This window comes from Anser brachyrhynchus, assembly GCF_964034855.1.
Source record: "Anser brachyrhynchus genome assembly, chromosome: 2".
Lineage (NCBI taxonomy): Eukaryota > Metazoa > Chordata > Aves > Anseriformes > Anatidae > Anser > Anser brachyrhynchus.
This window is the reverse complement of record NC_137695.1, coordinates 29,307,808-29,330,468: the sequence shown is the minus strand read 5'-3', so window position 1 is coordinate 29,330,468 and position 22,661 is coordinate 29,307,808. Positions and strand designations below refer to the sequence as shown.

At 35.3% G+C, this 22,661-nt stretch overlaps 1 protein-coding gene and 1 long non-coding RNA gene across 7 annotated transcripts in view; one reads left to right on the top strand and one right to left on the bottom strand.

The window, feature by feature from the left end:
- Positions 1 to 2,450: 2,450 nt before the first annotated feature.
- The window catches only part of PHF14 (PHD finger protein 14), a 164,243-nt gene continuing 144,032 nt past the window's right edge, over positions 2,451 to 22,661 (bottom strand). For all 6 annotated transcript variants that reach the window (XM_080578913.1, XM_080578906.1, XM_080578910.1 and 3 more), the window contains one exon: positions 2,451 to 2,626. In XM_080578913.1, coding sequence (XP_080435039.1) covers positions 2,552 to 2,626 — 75 coding nt within the window. In that variant the 3' untranslated portion in view covers positions 2,451 to 2,551. The remainder of the gene's footprint in view (positions 2,627 to 22,661) is intronic.
- Positions 2,636 to 21,362, top strand: LOC308189152. The gene is made up of 2 exons (XR_013946052.1): positions 2,636 to 12,362; positions 12,954 to 21,362. It is a non-coding gene; the product is annotated as an uncharacterized lncRNA (long non-coding RNA).

Below are 22,661 nucleotides of genomic sequence, written 5' to 3'. Positions count from 1 at the left end.
TGGTTATGATAACAGTGATGATTTTTATTATTTTGCAGATGAAAATTCTAATTTCTGGCATTCTACAACTTTCTGAATTAAATAAATTAAGGGGCAGGTTTATATTTATCAGCTCTGACTGTAGACTTCTGGTGACATATGTTGGATTTCCATTCCATAGAAGTAAGATTTATGTGGCTGTTCCTTCTTTATGCAGTTGATATTTTAAGAATTTAAGAAAGATACAGAAATAGTCATTTTAAGCTCATAGGCATTATGAATCAAATGGAACCTTCTGCATCTTTCAACATCTGTACAGTCTTTCTCACTCAGGTGTTTGAATGACAAGTAATATATTTTCATACAAATACCAAACACCAAATATCTACCTTTCTCGTCTTTTGCACCTTTACAGTCCCAGTCTGTCACAGAGCTTATACTCATGTCAAAAGGACAAACTTGGTGCCATGAACTGAACAGCAATAGATCATTTGGTATGACAGAGAACATATCTGCTAATTTTGGTAAGATAATTTCGATGGAGAACCCCGAACATTGACTGCCTTATGGGTGGGGACAGGCAGAGAGTCCAAGACACAGTCATAATCCATCCCAGTCAATAACCTGCCCCCATGTTATGCTACCTTTGTCTAAGCCTTTTGCCGTAATCTCTACATAAACCTCATCCTCTCACCTTTTCCTAGAAGTTACTTGTTCCACCCTCTAAAACCTGGAAGCCTTGCAGCTCCTTCCAGTGGCAATGTTTCCCATTTTTTTGATCCTGATGATTACTAAGCTCTGAGAACCAAGCTTGACATTCTGGGTTAGCCTAAAAAAAACCAGAAACTGCATTCACTGTATTCTCTCCTCCCTTGTGATCCTCCACAGTATTGTGCAGAATATATATATATATATAAAATATATAATATATAAATAATATAATTATATAATATATAATATAGAATATATAATAACTATATTTAATATAATATATAATTAATAATATATATAATATATATTATATATATATTATATTATATATATTGTGCAGGTCCATAAGGTCCTGTGGGGTACATCCCTGTTTCTGTCTTTCCTAATTCTTTCTCTTCCACTACAGTGAAATAAAAATTATAGTCCCCCCTTTTATTCTGAGATGGCTACATTGGTTGATCTACACTAAATGGACCAATGCTGAATTTATTTTATATGATAATTTACATGATAACTGCATTTGTTAAAATGAGGTCTAGTGTTATTAAACTCCTGTAGAGTAATTGTGATTGAAATTTCTTGAAGAGCTACACATATTTGAATCTCATAAACCAGAAAATTTATAAGATATTGCTTAATCATTGGTGTTTTGTTTTTAAAATACCTGAAACTATAATTTATACTGATGGGATAAATTGAGGATGAATATTATTTACAATCTGATTTAAGTTTATATTTTAATATACACTGTATATTTTAATTTGCAGAATAACAGAAAAAATATGGAACACTGGGAAAAGGTGAACTTTTTCAATCGAAGAAAATGCATTTCTCCTACAGCAAAGGAAAACGTTCCTCAAGGGACTTCAGTGAGTATTGCTCTAATTCTGAAACAGAATTAGTAAGATTATTGTTTTCTTCATTGCACGTGAACAATTATCAGGCTACAAACCTACATCTGAATTTCTTGTACTAACCTTCCCACATACTGACCCGCGCAGACTTAAAAGCAGAGGTAATGAGAAAGGTTTTTCTGTTAGGAAGAAGGTGTTATTTATTTATTTATTTTTATTTGTATTTATTTTCTTTTTTTTAAGATGTTCATACTCACTTAAGGACTGATGACACAGGGAGAAGTTATTTTATGCTTTTACAATGCAAAGATTGGTATGAAGGGATTAAAGCTGGGTGGGATGGCCTAATCAAGAACATTATTTGACACTTTTTGTGACATTCATTACAAGAAGATCACATAAAGACATGGTTTGCATGGAAGAAAATGATAATACGTCATGAAATAGACTAGAAATCACAAGGTATGCACACGTAAAAATTAATTATTTATGAAAACACACTGTAAACACCACAAAATCTTTGCCTTCACCCAGTCTCCAGCATTTATTTTCATCACTGATCAGAAGAAATTTCAGAACTTCTTTAAGAGAACATACATTTATCTAGAACAAACATTTATCTAATTTTTAAGTATCAAAGCTCTTGTTCAGAAATATAAAAACGTGTCTGAGTTATAACTATCCTTTAAGGATAACATCACTCATTAGGGGAAAAAAAAAAAAAAAAGTCCTGTTTGCTTAGTAAGTGTTTTTAGTGATGAATAACTCATCAGCTTTCCACCCATGTTCAAAAAGCTTTTAGAAATTTATTGGTATGGCGCTCAGTTCTGATAATTCAGCTTGCAATATAATCACAAATATCACCAGGAGCTACGTAATTAATTCCCCAGTGCAGAATGAATTTAATTTTCAATGACTTTATTGGGATTTTTTTTGTTATTTTTACAATGAGAAACTATAATCACTGTTACACAACTTGCAAATATTTCAAACAAGACAGCAATCTCCTATTTTTTTGATTTTTTCTGTTCCATGTTCAGCTCCCGAGATAGACTTTCTGCCTCAGTTTCATTTTCATCTTCCTGTAAAAGAAAATGAAAACATGAGCATTAACCAATCTATTGAAGAAGTACACTTTTTGTACTTACACATACACATAGAATTCTGTTCATACTTTTGTCATCTTTTGATAAGCACAAAAAAAATCATTTGTTCAAGCATTTAATTCTGCTTAATAGATGACATAAAAATAAAATTTAAACAAGTCTAATCATCTGCATTCATAGTAGAAGAATAATTTAATAAGTAAATGTTTCAGTTGTAGCCCTGACCAATCTACTTGTCAGTTACACAAAAAAAAAAAAAAATCCTAAACCATACACAGATGGCAAGATATTCAAACATTTTCAGCAGACAGTATTTCACACTTTTCCTTTGTTCTTGACCAGAGGTTTCCACTAAATTATTTTTAAATGCAAGAACTTTCATCATTGTTCTAAAAATTACTTTTGAAAAGCATCTGCCATTGAAAAATGTTTCATTTTTTTTTGAGACCAGATATGTTTACTTCACCATTTGATAAAAGACAATAAATTTAAGTTCAGAGACACTTTATGTGCTGCAGCATCGTATTTTTGTCCCATCTAGCATATTTTCTTGACAGGTCTGCCAATTTTCCAATTACTTGTACCACCATATGTTATCTGAAGATCAGTCAGGTCTAAAATAGGAAACATGAGCATGTCAGGCAGCAGCATGCTTACAATATTCTACAGCTTCAACTCCAAGAGTTGGGCTCATAATTCAAGGTGGGTTTTGCTGGATCACACTGAAAAAATTGAAGTGACATCATAATGCCCATCTTCATAGGAATGGATACTATTTTGTGTCCAGTACAAAATCGTGACCTCTGAAGTATAAATTGCAGAAGTCTGAGAAAACTGTTTCATAAGGCAACTTGCAAGCTATCACATCATGAACAGGCCTTATCACATATTCAAAGTACAGCCAGTTTTCCTGCCTGCATTTTAATTCACAATACAGAGAATCTTCCTTGCTCTAGAAACAAAAAGGTGAGCAAATGAATAGACATCTGGGAGCAAAGAAGTATTCTGGCTGCTGTAACATCACTCATCAACATCTGAGAGACATAAACGTCAAGGACATTAGGTGGGACCCAGAAAACCACAATGTGGCTTCCCGCTTTAACACAGCACCTTCATTCTTCTAGGCAAATGAGTTTATATTTTCACATCCTAGTCTTCCCTTCTCTACACAAAATACACAAAATAGAACAGCAACAGAAAATCTCATTAAAAAATTGTAGTCTCAGATTATGTCACACAACATTGAAAAAAAAAAAGAAAAGTTAGTTGCTCTACTAAAGAAGTGTATACTCCAAAGCATCCTGTTTCCAAATACTCTCCCCTTCTGGAAGTAAGTTAGACATGAGAAATATTTACATGACTGGCCACTCAAGACTAAATGCATTTTTCTAACTTCCTGGATAGTCATCTCTTCAATTATCTTTAAAACATGTAGTGAGTACTGTGATTCTTCTAGTTCAGGTGAGCAAACAATCAAAGATTGCTGATTTGTTCAAATTCCAAGTGTAGTACATACTGAAGAGTGTAATGTATAGTACACACATAAAGGTCAAACTTCTAATGCAAATAAAGGCTAGGCAGACTGGGAAACAACAAAGGAGCAATGTGTAACTGAGCTTATATGTATTGCTTAAAGGAGACAAAGAATATCGCTGAATAAAAAAGCCATCCACAGAAACTGTTGTCTCGTATAGAAAAGCAGTAAGGTTCTTTCAGGACGGGCTTGAGGAAAGCAAATCTGCATGTTTCTGTAGATCCTTACCTTCATAAGTCATATTTTGGTGACCTCAATGCCAAATAACCCATCTTTCCAGTACATAACCTGCTGTTATTCCAATGTCCTTTGTCATCCTCCTTCCCAGGGGGAATGTAAACCCTACACAGCCATTCTTTCCCAACACACTTGACTTAGTACTTAGGCTTTCCTCTTTTAGTAGAAAAAGCATGCAGAAATTTCAGAGACTACAGGAAAAGGACCTGTGTCTTACCTTCAGTGAGAACAATAGGAGGGTGAAGGAATATTAGGCTGAACATTAGCTTCCTGAGCCTATTTTTTAGGACAAAAAGGTTTTATCCAGTGAAAGATGTTTCAGAAAAGAATCTTCTGTTTTTTTGTAGACTTGAAATGTTTTAATTTTGTGCTCATAAGGTCATGCTTGCTGTCTGGCAGATTTCCTAGTTTACAGCAGCAGCTGCACTGCTCAGTGTTTTCTGAGAAGCAGAAATGACGGCTGACTGGTTAAGGGAAGTCTAGGATTTGCTCTGCATGAATACTAAAGATGGAAGCACCTGTTTTGGGATATTTTGCAGTATCAATGCTCTTTTGTTCATCTGCTGCTGCTTCAATGCAGTAAAACATATCAAAACTGGTAAAATCTACTAGGCGAGTATAAATTGGATTTATGTGGTTGACTTTCACATGCAAGTCATCCAAGTTCATGGCTGTTATTTTGTTATTTTTCATTATTTTGATATTTTCAAGCACAAAAGCTTTCTAAATTGTGTTGTATTAAATCATACTCCACATGGGACATCTTAGTTTTGTAGATGTACTTTTATTTCATCTCTATTTTCCAAGAACAGAAAGTGTCACATATAATTTTGAAATGAAAATCTAATGGGTGACTTGTTGGAAAGGCATGATGGTTCATCTTTCTTAGGGTATGCATTAACAAGAGGAGAAAATGTTTTCTTTGTTACATATATCGTCAGCCAGATCAGTTCAATGAGCTGTGCATTACCACATGAACAACAGTGCCAGGGCAAAAGAGATGCCAGAAATAACTGGCAGGGGACACTGGAAAGTATGAACTAACTATTCTGACAACCATGCAGCTTTCCAACAGGAAAAAAAAAAAAAAAAAAAAAGTGACAGCAGTGGCCTGAAAATGACAAATTTGCTAATTACTGAAAATTATCAGAGAATTTTGAGACACAAACTCCTATTATAAAAAGGGTAACGTCACTGCAAGTATAATTGGGAAGGATTTGAAATGCCAATTTAGAGTGCAATTTTTGACCATACTCTAAGATGTGAAGGCTTGCTATTCCTTCAGTTTCTTGACAATGCAAAATTTCTATACAATTTTAAATATTTTCTTTAATAACCCAAGAGGCATCCCAATGATTGCATACGCAATACTGAATTTGTTGGAGTTTCTAATGTCATTAATAATGTTTGAATGTTCAGCTAAATACCCTGTGTAACCTAATTATGAAGTAATTATGCCAGACTGAAAATTAAACATATTTAATATATTTGTTTTACTAATTACCACCTACCATTATAAAGCTTTTAATTCTGAAGGGTAGCAAAGGAAAACCTTTTATTTATTTTCATTATCAGTTAAAAACAGTCTGTGATGGCAGTGTGTAAAACTGCTATTACTGGTTTACGTATTTCTGGTTATAAATACTGGATGAAATACTGAATTTTAGTTTCTGCTTCGCAAAATTCAGTTCACATTGTTTCTGTTAGTACCTCACATCTCTATTTTTCATTATTATTTATTTTGCTTCTAGTCACTCTATGACTCAACTGCCTAGGGCATTCTGCCCTAAGAATCCTGAAACAGATCAGCCCTTTCAGTGTTAAAATGTTAAACCATCAAAGTAGGTCTTGCTAGTAGATGTCACAAATCAAACTCCTTTCAGTATCTTTTCTGACTACAGCCAATTGTAGACTCAAACATTAAGTTAATTTTGAATGCAGTCACATAAAATATGCCCCAACACAGATCTGATGACTTGTAAGAGTAGCAATGGGAAGTGAATCCCTCAAGACCGTATTTACTGAGACTATTACTACTCTTACTGAAAAAGTGCATTTAGCAGCCCAAAGGCTATTTTCATGTTGAAATGACTTAAGTTTACTAGTCTGGAATTGTTCTTTTAGATTTACCAAAAAAAAAAAAAAAACAGTGAAGAGGAAAAGAACAAAGGGCTTTAAAAATTGCCGTTAAACCTAATACTCTACATGAAACATGAGTTCAGAAGCTTCTTAAGCCACAGCCAGCTGGACATCCCATGGGGGAGACCTTCCACACCAGCCTGTTTCTTACACCCTTTCCCCAGGCATTCCTCCACTCCCTGATGGTATCAAGGAACTGGATTAAAGGGTCCTTTGGCTGATTTACAGATGATTTCAAAAGCCCTGGGGACATTTGAACCTCTTGGTTCACGCTACTTAGTCTACACCGGGCAGTTGAGCATTAGTGGGTCACAGTAACAGAATAGGGCCCAGAAGTTAAAACCGAGAGCCTTCAGTCTGCCACCTAAATAAGCATTGTGAATTATTATGAAAGTATTGAACATTTAGTAGCTCTGCTAAAGTTAATGGGAATACTTTGAAATTTAGATGCCTTTAGGTGGCAAAAACTAGAGGTAAGAGGTTGACATTTAAGTTCCTATTTCTGAAAATTTTGATCTGACAGTTGAGAGACAGTGTGTGCTTCTGTCATATAACTTCATCTCCTTTTAAAGCATGTTTAAGGTCAACTACAAATGGTACTTTGAGCAGAGAATAAGCAGCCCCATGTGCAAAGTTAATTTTGTAGTAATTATTGCAGAATACTCCCCTGTAGATAAATTCTGACATGAGAAATATATATATATTAACTATATATATATAAATATATATATATCCTAGAACTAGGGTTCTGAATGTCCCTTTGTCTTTTTCCCCCTTCAACAAACTTCATTTGAAATGTCTGAGAATTTCTTTTTATTCCATTAGTTAATTATATGAAATCTCAAAGATAACAGTGGATTAGACCATTCTTAACTATGCAGGGAAATTGACGCTACACTGTACATAGAACAGATCACACATCAGTTAACTGCATTTCACAGATTTGTGCATTACGTGACACCTGTAATTTCTAAAGTTTTATTACAAAAATATTTTTAATAAAGTTAATTTTTTGGTTTTGACCTATGTGAAGTTTAAGATGTGTTATGAACTTAATAAACAGATATATATCATAGTATGATGAACATCTGAATAAATGAGCTAAAATAAAATTTGTACTACTAAGAAATGACTGAAGGGTTTTCCATGCTATCACATAATCTAGAAACACCACCTCAAAAACACTCAGGACCAAATTCCAATGTTTTTACTTTTTGTACTGCCTTAACCCAAAAGAGGTGTAATATGACTAATATACTAGGCTTCAGTGAGGGTGTCCAGCTGGTCACAAGAAACACCAAGTGTTCCAAACTATAAAAAATAAAAGTCTTTAAACCTCTGTAAGGACATAAAGACAAAACAAGAGAAAGATTATGTTTTGTATTCAAGTATAATGAATGTAACTATGCTGTAGAGTCCAGAAGAACAAAGATTGTTCTTCCATGCAAGCACATAGTCAAAGAACCTGTGACACTCTCTATATGGACGTTTCCTCCAAACTGCAGAATCTGAACGTCTCATTTGGTTGAACCACAAACCTCACACAACTACTAAATGGCCTCAGTGCTGCAGATGCAGCCAGGCAGGTCACTGCTGCCAGCAGGAAGAACACAACTGGACTCTTCTGAGGGCAGCAGTTTTACACACTAAAGTAGATGGAAAGCAATCACCCACGTAGATGGAAAGCAATATTTGTTAACTTGGTGTGGTACTTATAAATACAAGCAAAGTCACTACTTACAATCAAGATGTTATAGTTCATAGACATTGCAGTTTATATCTCATTGGGAGGATGTTTGCATACTAGCATTTTTAAAACCTCAGCCTAGATAGCAGGTATTTCATCATCTACCTCACAGATACTAGACTACAAAACATCAGCTGGAAGCAGGTAAAAATACTAACTCTTTAAAAATACAACAGGACAAAGGGACTTTAGAAACTATGAGAGCTAAATTCTTCCTTTCCAATTTAATACACCAAATTTGAAGGAAAAGGAGTTTGCAGGATTATAAATTGAGAATTAAGTCAGTCTTTCTGCTAAATCAGCAAAAGGTGAGCATCCAGCACTAAAATTCAGAAGTTATTTTTCTTTCAAAGCCCATGCTATCTGCTTCAAATGTATTGCTGACAACCCTTATAACGAAGAGTGGTGCAAAACTACAGAGTACAAGTGAAACAGTTCTTTACCAATGGATATTAGAAGCAAATATAAATTTCTCGTGATAGATGACAGTTTTCTGTCACTGCAGCACTTCCGTGATAAGGCAGCTGTTTGTTTCCCAGGAAAAGGAGACCCTTGCTACATGGATCATTTTCATAGTGACAGCCTTGACAAGTTTGACATTTGCTTCATGAGGTATTCTGAAGCAGACATCAAGAAAATGCACCCTCTGGGACCACTGGCAAGCTGACAGTCGTACCTTTTAATGTGCATCTCCATTAATTCTTACTGCGAGACCCCACCGAATTCCTACAACGAAATCTCAGCTGATCTGGTAACATTCAAAAAAATGGAGGCTATGAATGAGCTAAGCATTATAATGTAAATAAACATGCCATCGATTAGTTGGAAGCAGTTCCCCGCCCCGTTTTGTTCAGTGGAGAGAGCGACGTTGAACTGCTCGGTGGTTCCAAGGGAGCCCTTCACCGCTGCAGTGCAGGGCACGGTGCTCTAGGTGGCAATGCAAGACTGGGAGAACTGTTTTGACACTCCAGCTCCTTTTAAGAAGCTACAAACAGCTGCTTGTTTATCAGAAACTCTTTCCTTTAACTTGTATTGGTACAAGAACTTGAAGGCTTTTTGAAACGGTTGTCGGTGTTTTGTATTTTCTATTTCCTTTTTTTCTAATTCTGATTATACAGAAAAATGTACCATTGCAAGAGTCCTTACAGCCAAATTTCATGTAACGCTTAGTACAGAAGTGGAATTTTATGCCAAATTTCCAATCCTCCATCTGTTTCTTTCATTTTTAGAAGGCAACCATTCCACTGAGTGGTCCTTTTGGCTGACTGCCACTACAGTTGGGATGCTCTTCAGGGCAGGTGGTGCTTGAAACCAAACCATTGTTTTAAAAGTTCAGCTGGTTCTCCTTGAAAAAAGTACAGGAAAATGTTTCCTCTTTAACAACTCATGTCTTTAAAGGTTTAGGTTTATGAACTTTACACAGTATCTATGAACGCTTAACTATCACATGCCTGAAACATCAAGTATGAAATAGATGAAAAGCCACTTCAAGAGGATTGTACTGTGCCTGTACCTGTAGGGACAAGCTTCCTTAATCTCCACTTCAGACTCAGAATGCGTGCTTGTCTTTCATTCATGTCTTTCAAGTCTGACCCTATCCCTAAGAACCTTTCTAAAGTAAATTTGTCACTCAGTTATACCACTTATATCTGTGCATATGTAAATATATATATATGGAAACCATACATAATATTTTCTACTTATGTGACGGTATAATCATTATTGTTCTGAATTATAAATTAAAGTTAAAAGTTCCACTATATATATATATATACTCACAGTACTACTACAGAATAATATCCTGTACCCTAGAAATGCATACTCTAATCAAATCAAGATTATTTTAAATATCTATGCCTATACTCCTTCCAAATTTACAGTACACATTTACCAAATTATAAGAAGGAAAAGTTCTTGATGCTAAGAAATAAAATATTTTTTTACAACAGCTACATGAGAACAAAATGTTCTCAGGCCAACAATGAGGAATTAACAGCTCTTTTAAACATTTTTATTTCGTAGTACTGTACATAATAAATATACAAATAAAAGGCTATTCTTCTTACTGATCAGTTGTTGGGGCTCTACATACATCTTGGGAACTACTAAAATATATTTGAGGAGTTTTTTCGGACTTAACTATTTTCACAAATAAGTTTATTTATACACACTTCTATCAAGAGGTCTGAATGTTATTTGTTTCCAAAGTGATTAACAATATTAAAAAAAGTATGCACAAATGAGTTACAGAGAAATGCTTCTGCAAACTACAGTTTAGAAATGCTGCCTACAGTTGAAGGCAGCTGAAAGATACTGCACAAAACATCAATGAAGTACACTTTTTTAACAGAAAGAGATAGTACTACTGTATGAAAGGAATACATTTCTCTCTATAACAGAGAAAATCTAGACCCTAATGAAAACGTTTTAGGAAAAATGAGTACATTGCATGCTTCTGATCAAAATTAATTAGAGTTTTAATGTTTTACATTTTCTCTGTAATTCTTTAAATGGTGCATTTATTTCATAGTAATAAACATTCGGTTCATTAAGTAAAGTTCAAAATCTGTGTTACTCGCTACATTTAACAACCTTTGGCCTTCTTCTTCAGTATTTTTTGATTCAGGTTTCCAAAGCATTGAATAAGCAATTGACGAACACAATTAAATTTCATGACTCGGCATATTTAGGATTCTTATTTCATCTAAGACAAAGGGCAATTAATCTGCCATTCTATACTGAATCTAACTTTAGTGAGCCATGATAGATACTGAAATGAACTTGCAGGAAATGCTTAATTAAATTACTGTAAAAAGCACAACCAAAGTTTTTTTGCTTATGATAAAAGAAAATTAATATTTAATTTTTAAAAAGTCTACTGCAGTATTATAAATTTAATAACTTGGGAATTAATGAAAACATTGCTATAATGTGACAGCTAACAATTCAGAAACCTTTCTTTCTCCCTTTTTTATATTTCATCAGAGCATTTCACCTGAGTAAAGCCACGAAATTTTGTTCAGTTTCAAGGTACAAAAGATGGCGTTCTCAATGGATTTAATATGATAACATAGCAGTCTAAACACCACAGCAAATGCCTTTATTTTAGTCATCTAATTTCCAAAAGTGATATAAGAAAATGCTGTGAAAATGCCTTCATATTTGTTATAATTACCACTTTTAATGACAATCCATGAAGTTACAAATGATAAATGAAAGAAATGAAAAAAGTTGGGGAAGTAGATGGAGGGATTAGCTACAATAACAAATAAAACCTGTGCTACAGACAAAGAAATCACAGATGGAAGAGGCTTTTACTTTACATTTTTAAGCACAATTCCCTTTTTTAGGTCTCCCAAAACACAAAGCGCCATTCAAACTTCTAGTTACATGAACGCGTTATACCAGTTATTTTCTTTATTTGCAGTGTTATCAAACACTCAGTGGATTTCTAATATTATTATATTATTTCTGACAGCACAGTCTTCACACAACAGTATTTAGATTTATAAACCAATTACTTGATAGGACCAATTCTGCATGGCAAAAGCAGAAAAATTTTTTCCTATTACTATTCTTCTGGCTCCTGTATATGGTGTGTACTAACAAGGAACTGCACACTTTAGCACAGTATCAAGCAAAAGGATTAAAATCAGAATTCAACAAAAATAACTTGACAGACTTCTCAATGACTTCAACATGCATTAAGTAAAATCCCCCAAAGAGCATCCTAGTCAGAAATAGATCCACATCTTCACACGCTCAACCCAGGTACAATCCCTTGTGGAAGACCTACGCCTTCCCTATCATTCATTTAATCTAAATAAACACTAGCACTGCAGACCTACCCAAAAGTCAAAATCATTCCCTTATGAGATGTACAAGCATACCTCTATTTACATAGTAAGACCCAGACTTTAAGGCTATTGACCTTAACTAGCTATGGTCTTAACTTTGAGGCTATGGACCTTACATCAAATTGGACAAGAAGTTTATGGCTTTGGAAATTAGGATTCAGTTGATTTAAAGGCAAAGGCAGACTTACAGATTTGTTTGTTGCTACATTTTAAACTTTATTTCTGTACTTAAGGGAGAACTTACTGTTCTTATCCTGTAAGAATGCCTGTACAGTTGTGTTTCATACAGTGGAGCAACTCAACTCCATGAGGCATCTAGAGTATGTTGGTAACAAACACACAGTAAATTTTGAATCATAACTGTAACACATAATATACTGATGTTTTAATAGTTTTAAGTTGATCGGCTTCTAAGTGAAAAAAAAAAATCTGTGAAATAAATTCTCTTCAAATTCCACACTAGTCTTTGCATTTCCAAGCAAGGTTCTGTACTGAGTCTGGCTGGAATGGAGTTAGTTTTCGCCACAGCAGCCCATTTAGTACTGTGCTCTGCACCTTTAGGTAGAACAGCATTGGTATTGCACCAATGTTTTGGCTATAGATGAGCAGTGCTGTCACAGCATCAAGGTTGTTTCTCCAACCCCTCCCTCAAAGGCCAGTATACTGGATGTGGGCAAGAGTTAGGGAGGGGACATCACCAGGGCATCTGACCTAAACCAACCAGAAGGATATTCCATACTGTATGAAGTCATGCTCAGCAATAAAAGCTGAAGTAAGGGAAGGAGAAAGGGAGGCTCTCATTATGAAAATATTGGTCTTCCCCAGAAACCACTATGCCTATTAAGGTCCTGTTCCTCAAGACGCGGACAAACATCACTTGCAGATCAGAAGTAGAGAATATTTGCTTTCCCCTTTTGCTTTCATCAGCTTTTTTTTTTTTTTTTTTTTTTTTTTTTTTTGGTTAAACTGTCCTTATTTCAACCCATGAGGTTTTCTTTTTTCATTGTATTTTCTTCCCTTTTCCTTCTGAGTAGGGGGAATGAGAAAGTGGCATGGTGGGGCTGAGCTGCCCATCAGTTATTAAACCACGCAGTTTCTAAAGCCAAATGTTATTTAATTCACTGGATATACTGAGAGATTTTTTGGTGATTTGTCAGGAGAGTGATGATGTTTCACTGCAGTTTTGTGAAGTCATAATCTGATGAAACTCTTCCAACTGGAAGTAATGTAATGACCAACCATTTAAGGTAATACCATAATCGAAATGAACCTTGAAAAATCTGCTCTGTGAGAGAACCTACCTCCAAACATGCTCTGAAATCCTTCCAAAACTTTTTCTCTAGTGGTGTTTATATACATATATTATTATTATTATACATAGATATAGATATAAAAGTTTAATTGCTTTTCTGAAATTTAGAATCAAGTTAATTGACAGAGCTTACCTTGGTCTAGGCAGTCACCATAAACAGGATCCCTTACAGGTTCATGGTGCATTTCCTTCTGATAAATCTTGAAGTTATTATTTCAGTATATGACATCAAAGCCATCTTGAGGCTTGACAACAGCTTGCTTCCCATCTCTCCCTGCCCTCCATCACATCACACATAACTTTGTCAGAAGATTGGGAGGAAAAAATACTTTGACGTGATTCAATTACTGAAAAACTGTATTCTAACAGATTTCCAAAGCTAGGGAAATTTGGCTATAAATAATTAGTGTTCTGCATATTTATGGTATAAGAGCTCATTACAGAGCTTACATTATAAATCATTATTTATCTACTTTTCCTTAAAATGTTGAAGTCACAATATCATTTGTTTAAACTCCTGAAGCATACTAAACTTCATTCCTCAGAAGACTATTCACTCAGTTGGTTTTTTGTTTGTTTGTTTCCCATTCTGCCATTAGGTTATATCATGGTGCTTCCAAGACATAATATGCTTCACAACCTTTAAGATCCACAACATGCAAACACGTATACATGCATCATTACATTCAACTCATCTGATCACTGAAATGAACAATACTATTTACTGCAGTTACGTATGAAATATACTGTAGAACAAGGCCTCTCTGGAATGGAATACTGAATTTAAATAGACCAAGCATGGCATTTAAATTATGGGTATTTAAGAAGAAGTTGAGGTGATTTTCAGAGGGCTATTTTTTCCTGAAATGCTCTTGCTTCCAGTCAGCTGCAACTGAACGGTTCCAGCCAACACTTTACTTAGGGTCAGCAATGTTCAGCAGTTACTGATCTATTCTTTATCTGTGTTAATTGTTCATTTTACTTAGTTGTAACCTCAAAATAGGTTGTAAAAAAAAATAAATAAAAAAATTGGAAACTCCAAAAGTGTATAGCACTGCCATTCAAAGGAGCATTTAAATTTAGAAACTAATATGCAACCACAGTACCTCAAATTCCAATGCAATTTAAAGATATGATTATAAAGAATATGATGACTATGAAGAAAATAAGCAAATGTTGTCTATTTTGATAGACAACAAATCAAGGACCTTGTTCTTCCTCTATGAATTGATGTTTCCCTTTGTCTTTCAGTAATCTCCTTAACGTGACACTTGCTGGCATTAATCGTGACTGAAGGTGCACTGAAGTATTTTTAATTCATTTAATTTCAAGGAAGCCTTTCAGGATGTAAGTTCTCTAAAAACAAAGCTTGAAAAATTTTATTAGCTGTTGTTTCCCCTGTCATTCAAAACACTTAAACTGATGCCATTTAAGACCTGGATGTAGAAAGCTCCCTAGCTCCTCCCAAGATTTTGCTGTTCAATTTGATAAACTGTATTACCTTGATTTAATAATTATTTAACCATAACAGCAATTAATAATCCAAATCTTGTCTAAGTCATGCCACATATTGTACAAACACATCTGGAGAGTCTGATCTTGTAGAGTCTAAAATCAGCTATGAAATAAATGAAAGAAGGGAAGGATAAGAAGTAAAACATCATAAAAGCCAAGTTGATCAGGATAATGGGCATGTATCTCACATTTTTTGTGCCAAGAACAGCTGACATATTAAGATTGATTAAAAAGTATATAATGTATACAAAATTTATATAAGCTATTACATATAGAAATATTTTATATTTTTTTATAAAATAAATATATTGACTACACATAACATACACACATCTGTCAGTTATTGCAGATGTTTTAGCAAAACAGTCCTGAGCCTAGAGTAGTCAGTCTATAGAACAGTACTTTTCTGGGGGAAACAGTTCAGACCAAGGCAAGAACTCCCTGTATGAAGCATAGTGTGTGGAAAAAAGCTGAGATAACTTCTGTATGCTGTGCTGGAAAATGTCACTGGAGGAGAGAAAGAAATGGAGGAATGCTTTGTAACAGGATTTATAATTTAAAGGAGGGTCACTAACAGAAACCAGGATAAAGTTAATACATGTGTCTATGGTAAAGCAAGGTCTGAGATTCAGAAGAGGATTTCCTCAGCAAAAATCTCAACTCTGATGTTTGTCCCCCTGATATAAAATCTATTTGGCCTGGCAGAGAGAGGGTTGTGGAAATTGAACTCACTGCTATGTTAAAGAACTTATTGCTAAAATATGAATAATAATTCTTGCACTGGCAGGATGGAGGTCTATGCATGAAAAGATTTATATAAGTGCTAAGTGCTGTTATTGTTATTACATTCAGAAAGTACAGAAGGCTTTAAAAGCACTAACTTTTCTAGTGCAGAACATCACCTGTTCTTTCTGAGCCAGCAAAGAAGACATAAAATGAATGTAGTTATTGCAAGAAACTGTCTGGTTCTAAATTCTGATGCATACTTTTTGTCTCTAGAAAAAGTAAACAACCATTAATAGCAGGAATTTTATGATACAAAACACAGTAAAATATGCAGCAAGCTATAAAGTATATGAAAAGCTGTTCTACTTTACATAAACTTGTTTTTCATGAGGAAATTATTTAATTGGAAAGATGCTTTGAGAGCAATCAAAAGGCAATGCATAAAAAAGGTGTCTGGTTTGGAATGATGAAAAGAGAATGGAGCCAATTTTTAAAACATAACAAATAAGGAAGTAAGTACATAGTGGGTGCTAGAAAATCAGCCAATGAGATTGATATGTCTATTCCTCTTTTTCAGAAGGACAAGTACCTGCTCTCCAAGGAGGACCATATTCTAATAGCATTTAAGTGGCAGTCAGTATCCCCCCTGTGAAAGATGCAGTGGTCAGCTTGAGTTACGTCATTTTTTTTCTATGACAATACCCTTTTATGTTTAGGTTGTCTTGCATTGGGTGATGATAATTTTTAAGGCTGTAGCCCAGGATTACATCTTTGGGTACACCAAATTTTGGATATTTAGTTTCTGATTTAGGATTTTTAAAATACTTCATTTATTTTCTGTCTTCTGCTTACATTTCAAACTTTGCTGTTTACTCAACGGACAGCAGAAGTTTCACATTCAACACTCCCTTCATCCAAGACCAGCAATAATTCATTTGCCCTTTCAACATATCATTTTCAGAAACTGTGAGTATTGCCTCTGTATATAACCAATTTTTCCTTTGAAAATACTTATTTCACTGAGAAAAATAAAAAGGAAGATTTTTTTTTCATATACTTAAAACATTAATTACAGGAAGAGAGTAATTGGTACTGCCTAAGAGGTTAAAATACTTGCTCTGAACAGAGCTGTCACTAGTACAGTATTTACATTTATAAAGTGATTTCTGCATGAATAGGATTGTTCCAGGATGAAACAACATTTTTAATACTGTAAACAAACAAGAGATGAATGCATAAAATGAACTGTTTAACAGGGCTTTAGGTACCCCTTGTGCATTGTATTTGGAAATGAAGTCCTTAAACTCCGAAGCAGAGGGATTCTCTGTAGATTAGAAGGTAGCCCCACAGTCCTTTCAGTAGCATCTTTCCATACAAAATTTGGCACTAACCCTCCATTTGCTTCAGCAAACGACTTCATGCTTTGTCCTTTTAATCCAATTTCCACCTTAATATAGTCTATAATGTAGTGAAAATACTGAAAGAAGATGCCTGGAAATGTATTGTGTTGGAAATCTCACTCAGGCAGTAATCCAATCCGTCAGTTCTTCATTAACTGAGAAGTTTAACCCACAGATAATCCATACAAACTACCTTTCAAAACTAGCTATGACTGGATACAGTTATCACACAGATATGACTCAAAAAGGCAGCTAAGAGGCTAAGTCTGACAAAAAGAAAAGGAACAGATACAACTGAAAGCCACAATAAGGACTGTAATCCTTATCACAGTTTGAACAGCTCAGGTCTGTACATTGTTACAGCATTAGTTACTTAGCTGGTGCAGCCGTTAAGTGTATAGGCTACCCTATTTAGGATTAACTTCCTTATTAGCAGGTATTATCTCCTCTTTTCTGTAGGCCAAAACATCCATGCATACCTTAAGCAGACACCCCATAGCAGCCAGAATCCCATTCGGGAAAGCCTCATTCATACTTTACTGTTGTGGAAAACAATAAATTCCTTGTAAGTAAACATTGCTACTTTTGCTTCATCTTTCTTAGACCAATTAACCATATGATGTCCTGAAAATGACAGACAGTTGTGGACTCCAACAGCTAGCACCTATCTGTGCTGGCAAAGAAGGGCTCCAAACCAGTATCACAGTGTCTCTCTTGCAGAAGCTCCATAGATCCACTGATGAATTAAAGGCAACATATCATCACTGTCAACATAGTGAGATTCACCAGAGGTTAAATCAAAAATAAAACACCAACAATCTTCAAGCAACTTAAATATGATGAAAACATAGCACTAAGATATTACCATCAGAATATTCAGTGCCATGTATCTTTTTATCCTATTCAAACTAGTATCTCTTCATACATGTCTTTAATTCATGCTTTCAGCAGAAGCAGGAGACAGAAAACTGCACCTACCCAAAGCAAAAGCATATTCAATAGTTTAATGGATTACAGTCTTGCAAATCATAATCTGCAGAAAGCACAAAGCAAGCGAATTGAGTGCGGGAGCTCACCAGAGTACATTGCAACCGTCTTAACTGTAGCACTCCTACTTCCCTTCACAGTGGGAAAACATGATGAATAAAAGCCAAGAGTAGATAATTCATATTAATTCTAGTGTATGGGGGTGCATGCTAAATTCTCAATGGCTATGACTGGCAAAAAAAGAATTGTGGAGTATTTTGTACCGTTTGTGAAGCATTTTCTGAGTGTATCTTCTTTTGCATAGCCAAACTTGTCAGTTTTACACAGTTCTCCATAGAAAACTAAATTGTTTCTTAATAATTCCCACTATTTCTCACAAGATATAAGGGTTTTTTTTATATAGAACATTTCAAAGTTAAGGCATGAGAAGCAAAAAAGTGTGCAGGAAGGAGGAGGAAGACCCAAGAAAATGGAAAATACATTTCCTGGCATTATTTGCCCACACTGGCTCTCAGCAATAAACTATCACTGTGGCTTAGTGAAGAGGATTTGCATTCTTGGTCTATGTAAAAATACAGGATATGTCTCTGATTCTCATTTTCTTCTTGTTTCTCTGAGTGATTGCAGCAAGGGTGAAGACTTTTTTTTTTCTGGATAGTTTCATTAAATGCAGCTCAGCCCTTTCCTACTCCTTGGTTAAAGTCCCAAATATATATATATATTTTCATTTTCAAGGTCTTATCCATTGATTCAAAGAGTAAAAGAGAGTTTGCTCCATGCTTGTTTGGTTGTATTGAGCTGACAGCTTTAGACAAAAGCAGGTGACTATAATATGTCTGAAGGCTTCAGTACCCCCCTCTCACAAACCATTTTCTTTTGCTGCCTTTGCAACATATGCAGAGCTTTGGCGAATGTTTCGCCATTTTCAGGCTTGTTTCCTTCCAGCTTTCACAGTTTACTTCAAAAAAAATCTCATATTTTTAACTAGAAAAGTTTCTGAAGATCCTTAAGATAACTCTGAAAATCTTGATGACCTTTCCTTTAGACCCAGTTCTTCTTTCTTTGCTGTTGTCCCCTGCTTCCTTTCTTAAAAGAACATCTCTTGGTACAAGGACAAGGTAGAACTAATGGCTTACCATGTATAGATAAATCCAGATGGGCAACTAAGGAGATTTTTCCAGAGAGGAAATACCTGGCAGCTGGTTTTCTTTTTAAAAAACAAACAAACAAACATTTTTTTTTCTTTCTCGAATCTGATATTTAAGAGCTTTGGAAAAGCAAAATAGCACTGAAATCAGGGAGAAAAACTGAAGCAGGCACCATTCACTTTCTCTGAAGAAATGAGAAACATGTTTGGGGACTATTGCAATGTGTTCTAATGAGAAAAAGAGCACCTTTGGTGTCCACTTTGTAATGGTTGACATAGACATTGAATATTTCAATGATTAATGCTATTTTCAACTCATTCATCCGCTATAAAAGCCTTTTAAACCAGGAGTCCTGTTTTTTGTTAGGGAATGTATGAAGCAATATTTATCCTCAGATTTTTCTGTTCAGAAATGTACTTTATCCACCTCACCGGGAATGAATGGGAGTCTGAAAATTAAACATTTCAGATGAAAGGATACAACCCAGAAATTAATTTTCCAACTATGTGTTCAGCTTTTTTGTTTGCTTTAAAAGACAGTCCACCTGTCTGTTCTGTAACCTATAACAGCAGTTGCCAGCCTTCAGTCCTTATTCTCTCATTTGGGAAGAAAATTCACTCATGACTAAATCACTGATCCTTGCTTAGCAGCATCTAATCACTGCTCATCTTAGTTGTTTTGTTTTTATTCTTATTTTTATTCAGTACCTTGAAAATTAAGCTTTCAGTCTTTTCATGCAAAAGGAATTGCTGAAAACTGAAAAATTTTAGTGGGGTTGGGATGGGTTGGAGCAGAGAACTCAAGTCTCATTGTACTGATCCACTTGCTGGTAAGCTGTTATGTCAGCTGTTGCCCCTAAATCCCTTTTGGACACAGGGAGAGATTCTTACCATCACTTTCATAAGCCAAATTTCTTAATATTTTAGAACTCCCATCATAATAATATTTCAACACTCTGAAAAAGAAAAAAAAAGTTTTAGAGTCTAACCTGTGGCAACAAAAGCCTTTGTTCAACTGTTACAGATTTTCTGAGGAATACAGCAGGTTCTGATCATACTTATATCAACTGAGATAACTTTTGTAACTAACTTCTACAGATAAACCCAACCTACTTTCACCACACTACTCCAAAAATGTTAAATGCATAACTGAATTTCCTTTTCTCAAGGCATATGATTTTATAACCCATGGCAGGAAAGGATAAGAAGAGTCAATTGACAACAGTATGTTATGCCTGTCCAAACGTTTGAAATGCCATATCTCTTCAGTAGCTTGGCTTACACATCATTCTTTTGCTTTCTACATTAGTGTTTATGAACCAGTCATCTATCAAGCCCTGCAAAATCAAAAAGTAGGTATTCTGGAGGCAACATTTTTTTTTCATACTTTCAGAAAGGCACACACAAACATATGTGGTCTAACAGCAATTAGCACTTCAGAGAGCACATTGTTTCTTTAGGCTTGAAATACCACTTTCAAACACAAGATTGGCAGACTTGCTGAAATTGCTAAGCCACACACTTCAGCTTTCTGGAATACATGAAAAGACTGCATTTCTGTCCAATGGTAGGCTTTCTTAATGAAGTTTTTTGGTGCTAGAAGATGTGAAGCAAGCTCCTTACAGAGCATTGTCAGATGTGAATTCTAATATAAAAACTATCATTAATTCTCTAATGCTAAACTAGCATTAATTTTCTAACAAATAAGCTACCATTAATTCAGTAGATATAAATCAGGACCTTCTAAAGTTACAATACTCTGGACAAAATGGCTAAGCTATCTTGTCAATGTGCTATGTTTGTATTAAAAAGTGAACTATAACCACAATTCATATATGTTAACTGCAGAAACAGAAACGAAAGAAAGAAAGAAAGAAAGAAAAAGAGAGAAAGAGAGAAAGAGAGAGAGAGAAAGAAAAAGAGAGAAAGAGAGAAAGAGAGAAAGAAAGAGAGAAAGAAAGAGAGAAAGAAAGAGAGAAAGAGAGAAAGAGAAAGAGACGAAAGAGAGAGAAAGAGAGAGAGAAAGAGAGAGAGAAAGAAAGAGAGAAAGAGAGAAAGAGAGAAAGAGAGAAAGAGAGAAAGAGAGAAAGAGAAAGAGAGAAAGAGAGAAAGAGAGAGAGAAAGAGAGAAAGAAAGAAAGAAAGGAAGAAAGAAAGAAAGAAAGAAAGAAAGAAAGAAAGAAAGAAAGAAAGAAAGAAAGAAAGAAAGAAAGAAAGAAAGAAAAAGAAAGAAAGAAAAAGAAAGAAAAAAAGAAAAGAACAGAGACCACACCATGTATGGAATAGCGCATCTGAAAAGCATTAGTTTTTGACACTATTGCTTGGCTTCACCTCTCCATCCTGACATTAGCAGGTTAAATTTTGGCATAAAGTAATAAAGGAACTGCACTGAGGAACAAGTGTTTTCTAGCTCAGTTTCTTTTCGCCTCCAATGAAATTTTTTAGTGCTGGAAGATGTGAAGCAAGCTCCTCAGAGGTCAGCACCAGTCATTCAGAATCTACAGGATTATATGATCCTAGAGTTTTCTTGCTTCAGAAGTGTAATTGTATGTTTGAAAAGTATGAAGAGAGTAGCAGTCAGTGTGCATGATTAATCTGCCATGAAGGCATCATACTTGTTCTACAACATAAGTTGGGCCCCATGGTTCAGAAGGGAATGAAGACAAATATTTCTTCGTACCTCCATTTGAAAGCTCAAATAACTGACGTGTAATTAAATCAATTCATCTAATGTACCCATATTGTTGTGGTTTAACCCGGCTGGCAGCTAAACACCACACAGCCGTTCGCTCACCCTCCCCCCTCCCTCTCTGGGATGGGGGAGAGAAACGGGAAAGTGAAGCCTGTAAGTTGAGATAAAGACAGTTTATTAAGACAGGAATATAATAATAACAATAATAATAATAATAGTGATAATGATAATAGTATTAATAATAATAATGTGTAAGAAACAAGTGATGCACAATGCAATTGCTCACCACCCGCTGACCGATGCCCAGCCTATCCCCGAGCAGCCGGCCCCCCACCCCGGCCAGCCACCCCTATATATTGTTTAGCATGACGTCAGATGGTATGGAATACCCCTTTGGCCAGTTTGGGTCAGCTGTCCTGGGTCTGTCCCCTCCCAGCTCCTGCTGCACCCCCAGCCTGCTCGCTGGCAGGACAGAGCGAGAAGCCGAAAAGTCCTTGGCCTGGTGTAAACACTGCTCTGCAACAATTAAAACATCAGCATGTTATCAGCGCTCTTCTCATCCTAATCCAAAATATAGCACCCTACCAGCTACTATGAGGAAAATTAACTCTGTCCTAACTGGAACCAGGACAGATATTCTTGGAACAGAGGATACTGAGGCTTTACCAGAGCAAGAAAAGCCTCTGCTATATGAATCCATACACACTGGTAGGCCAATA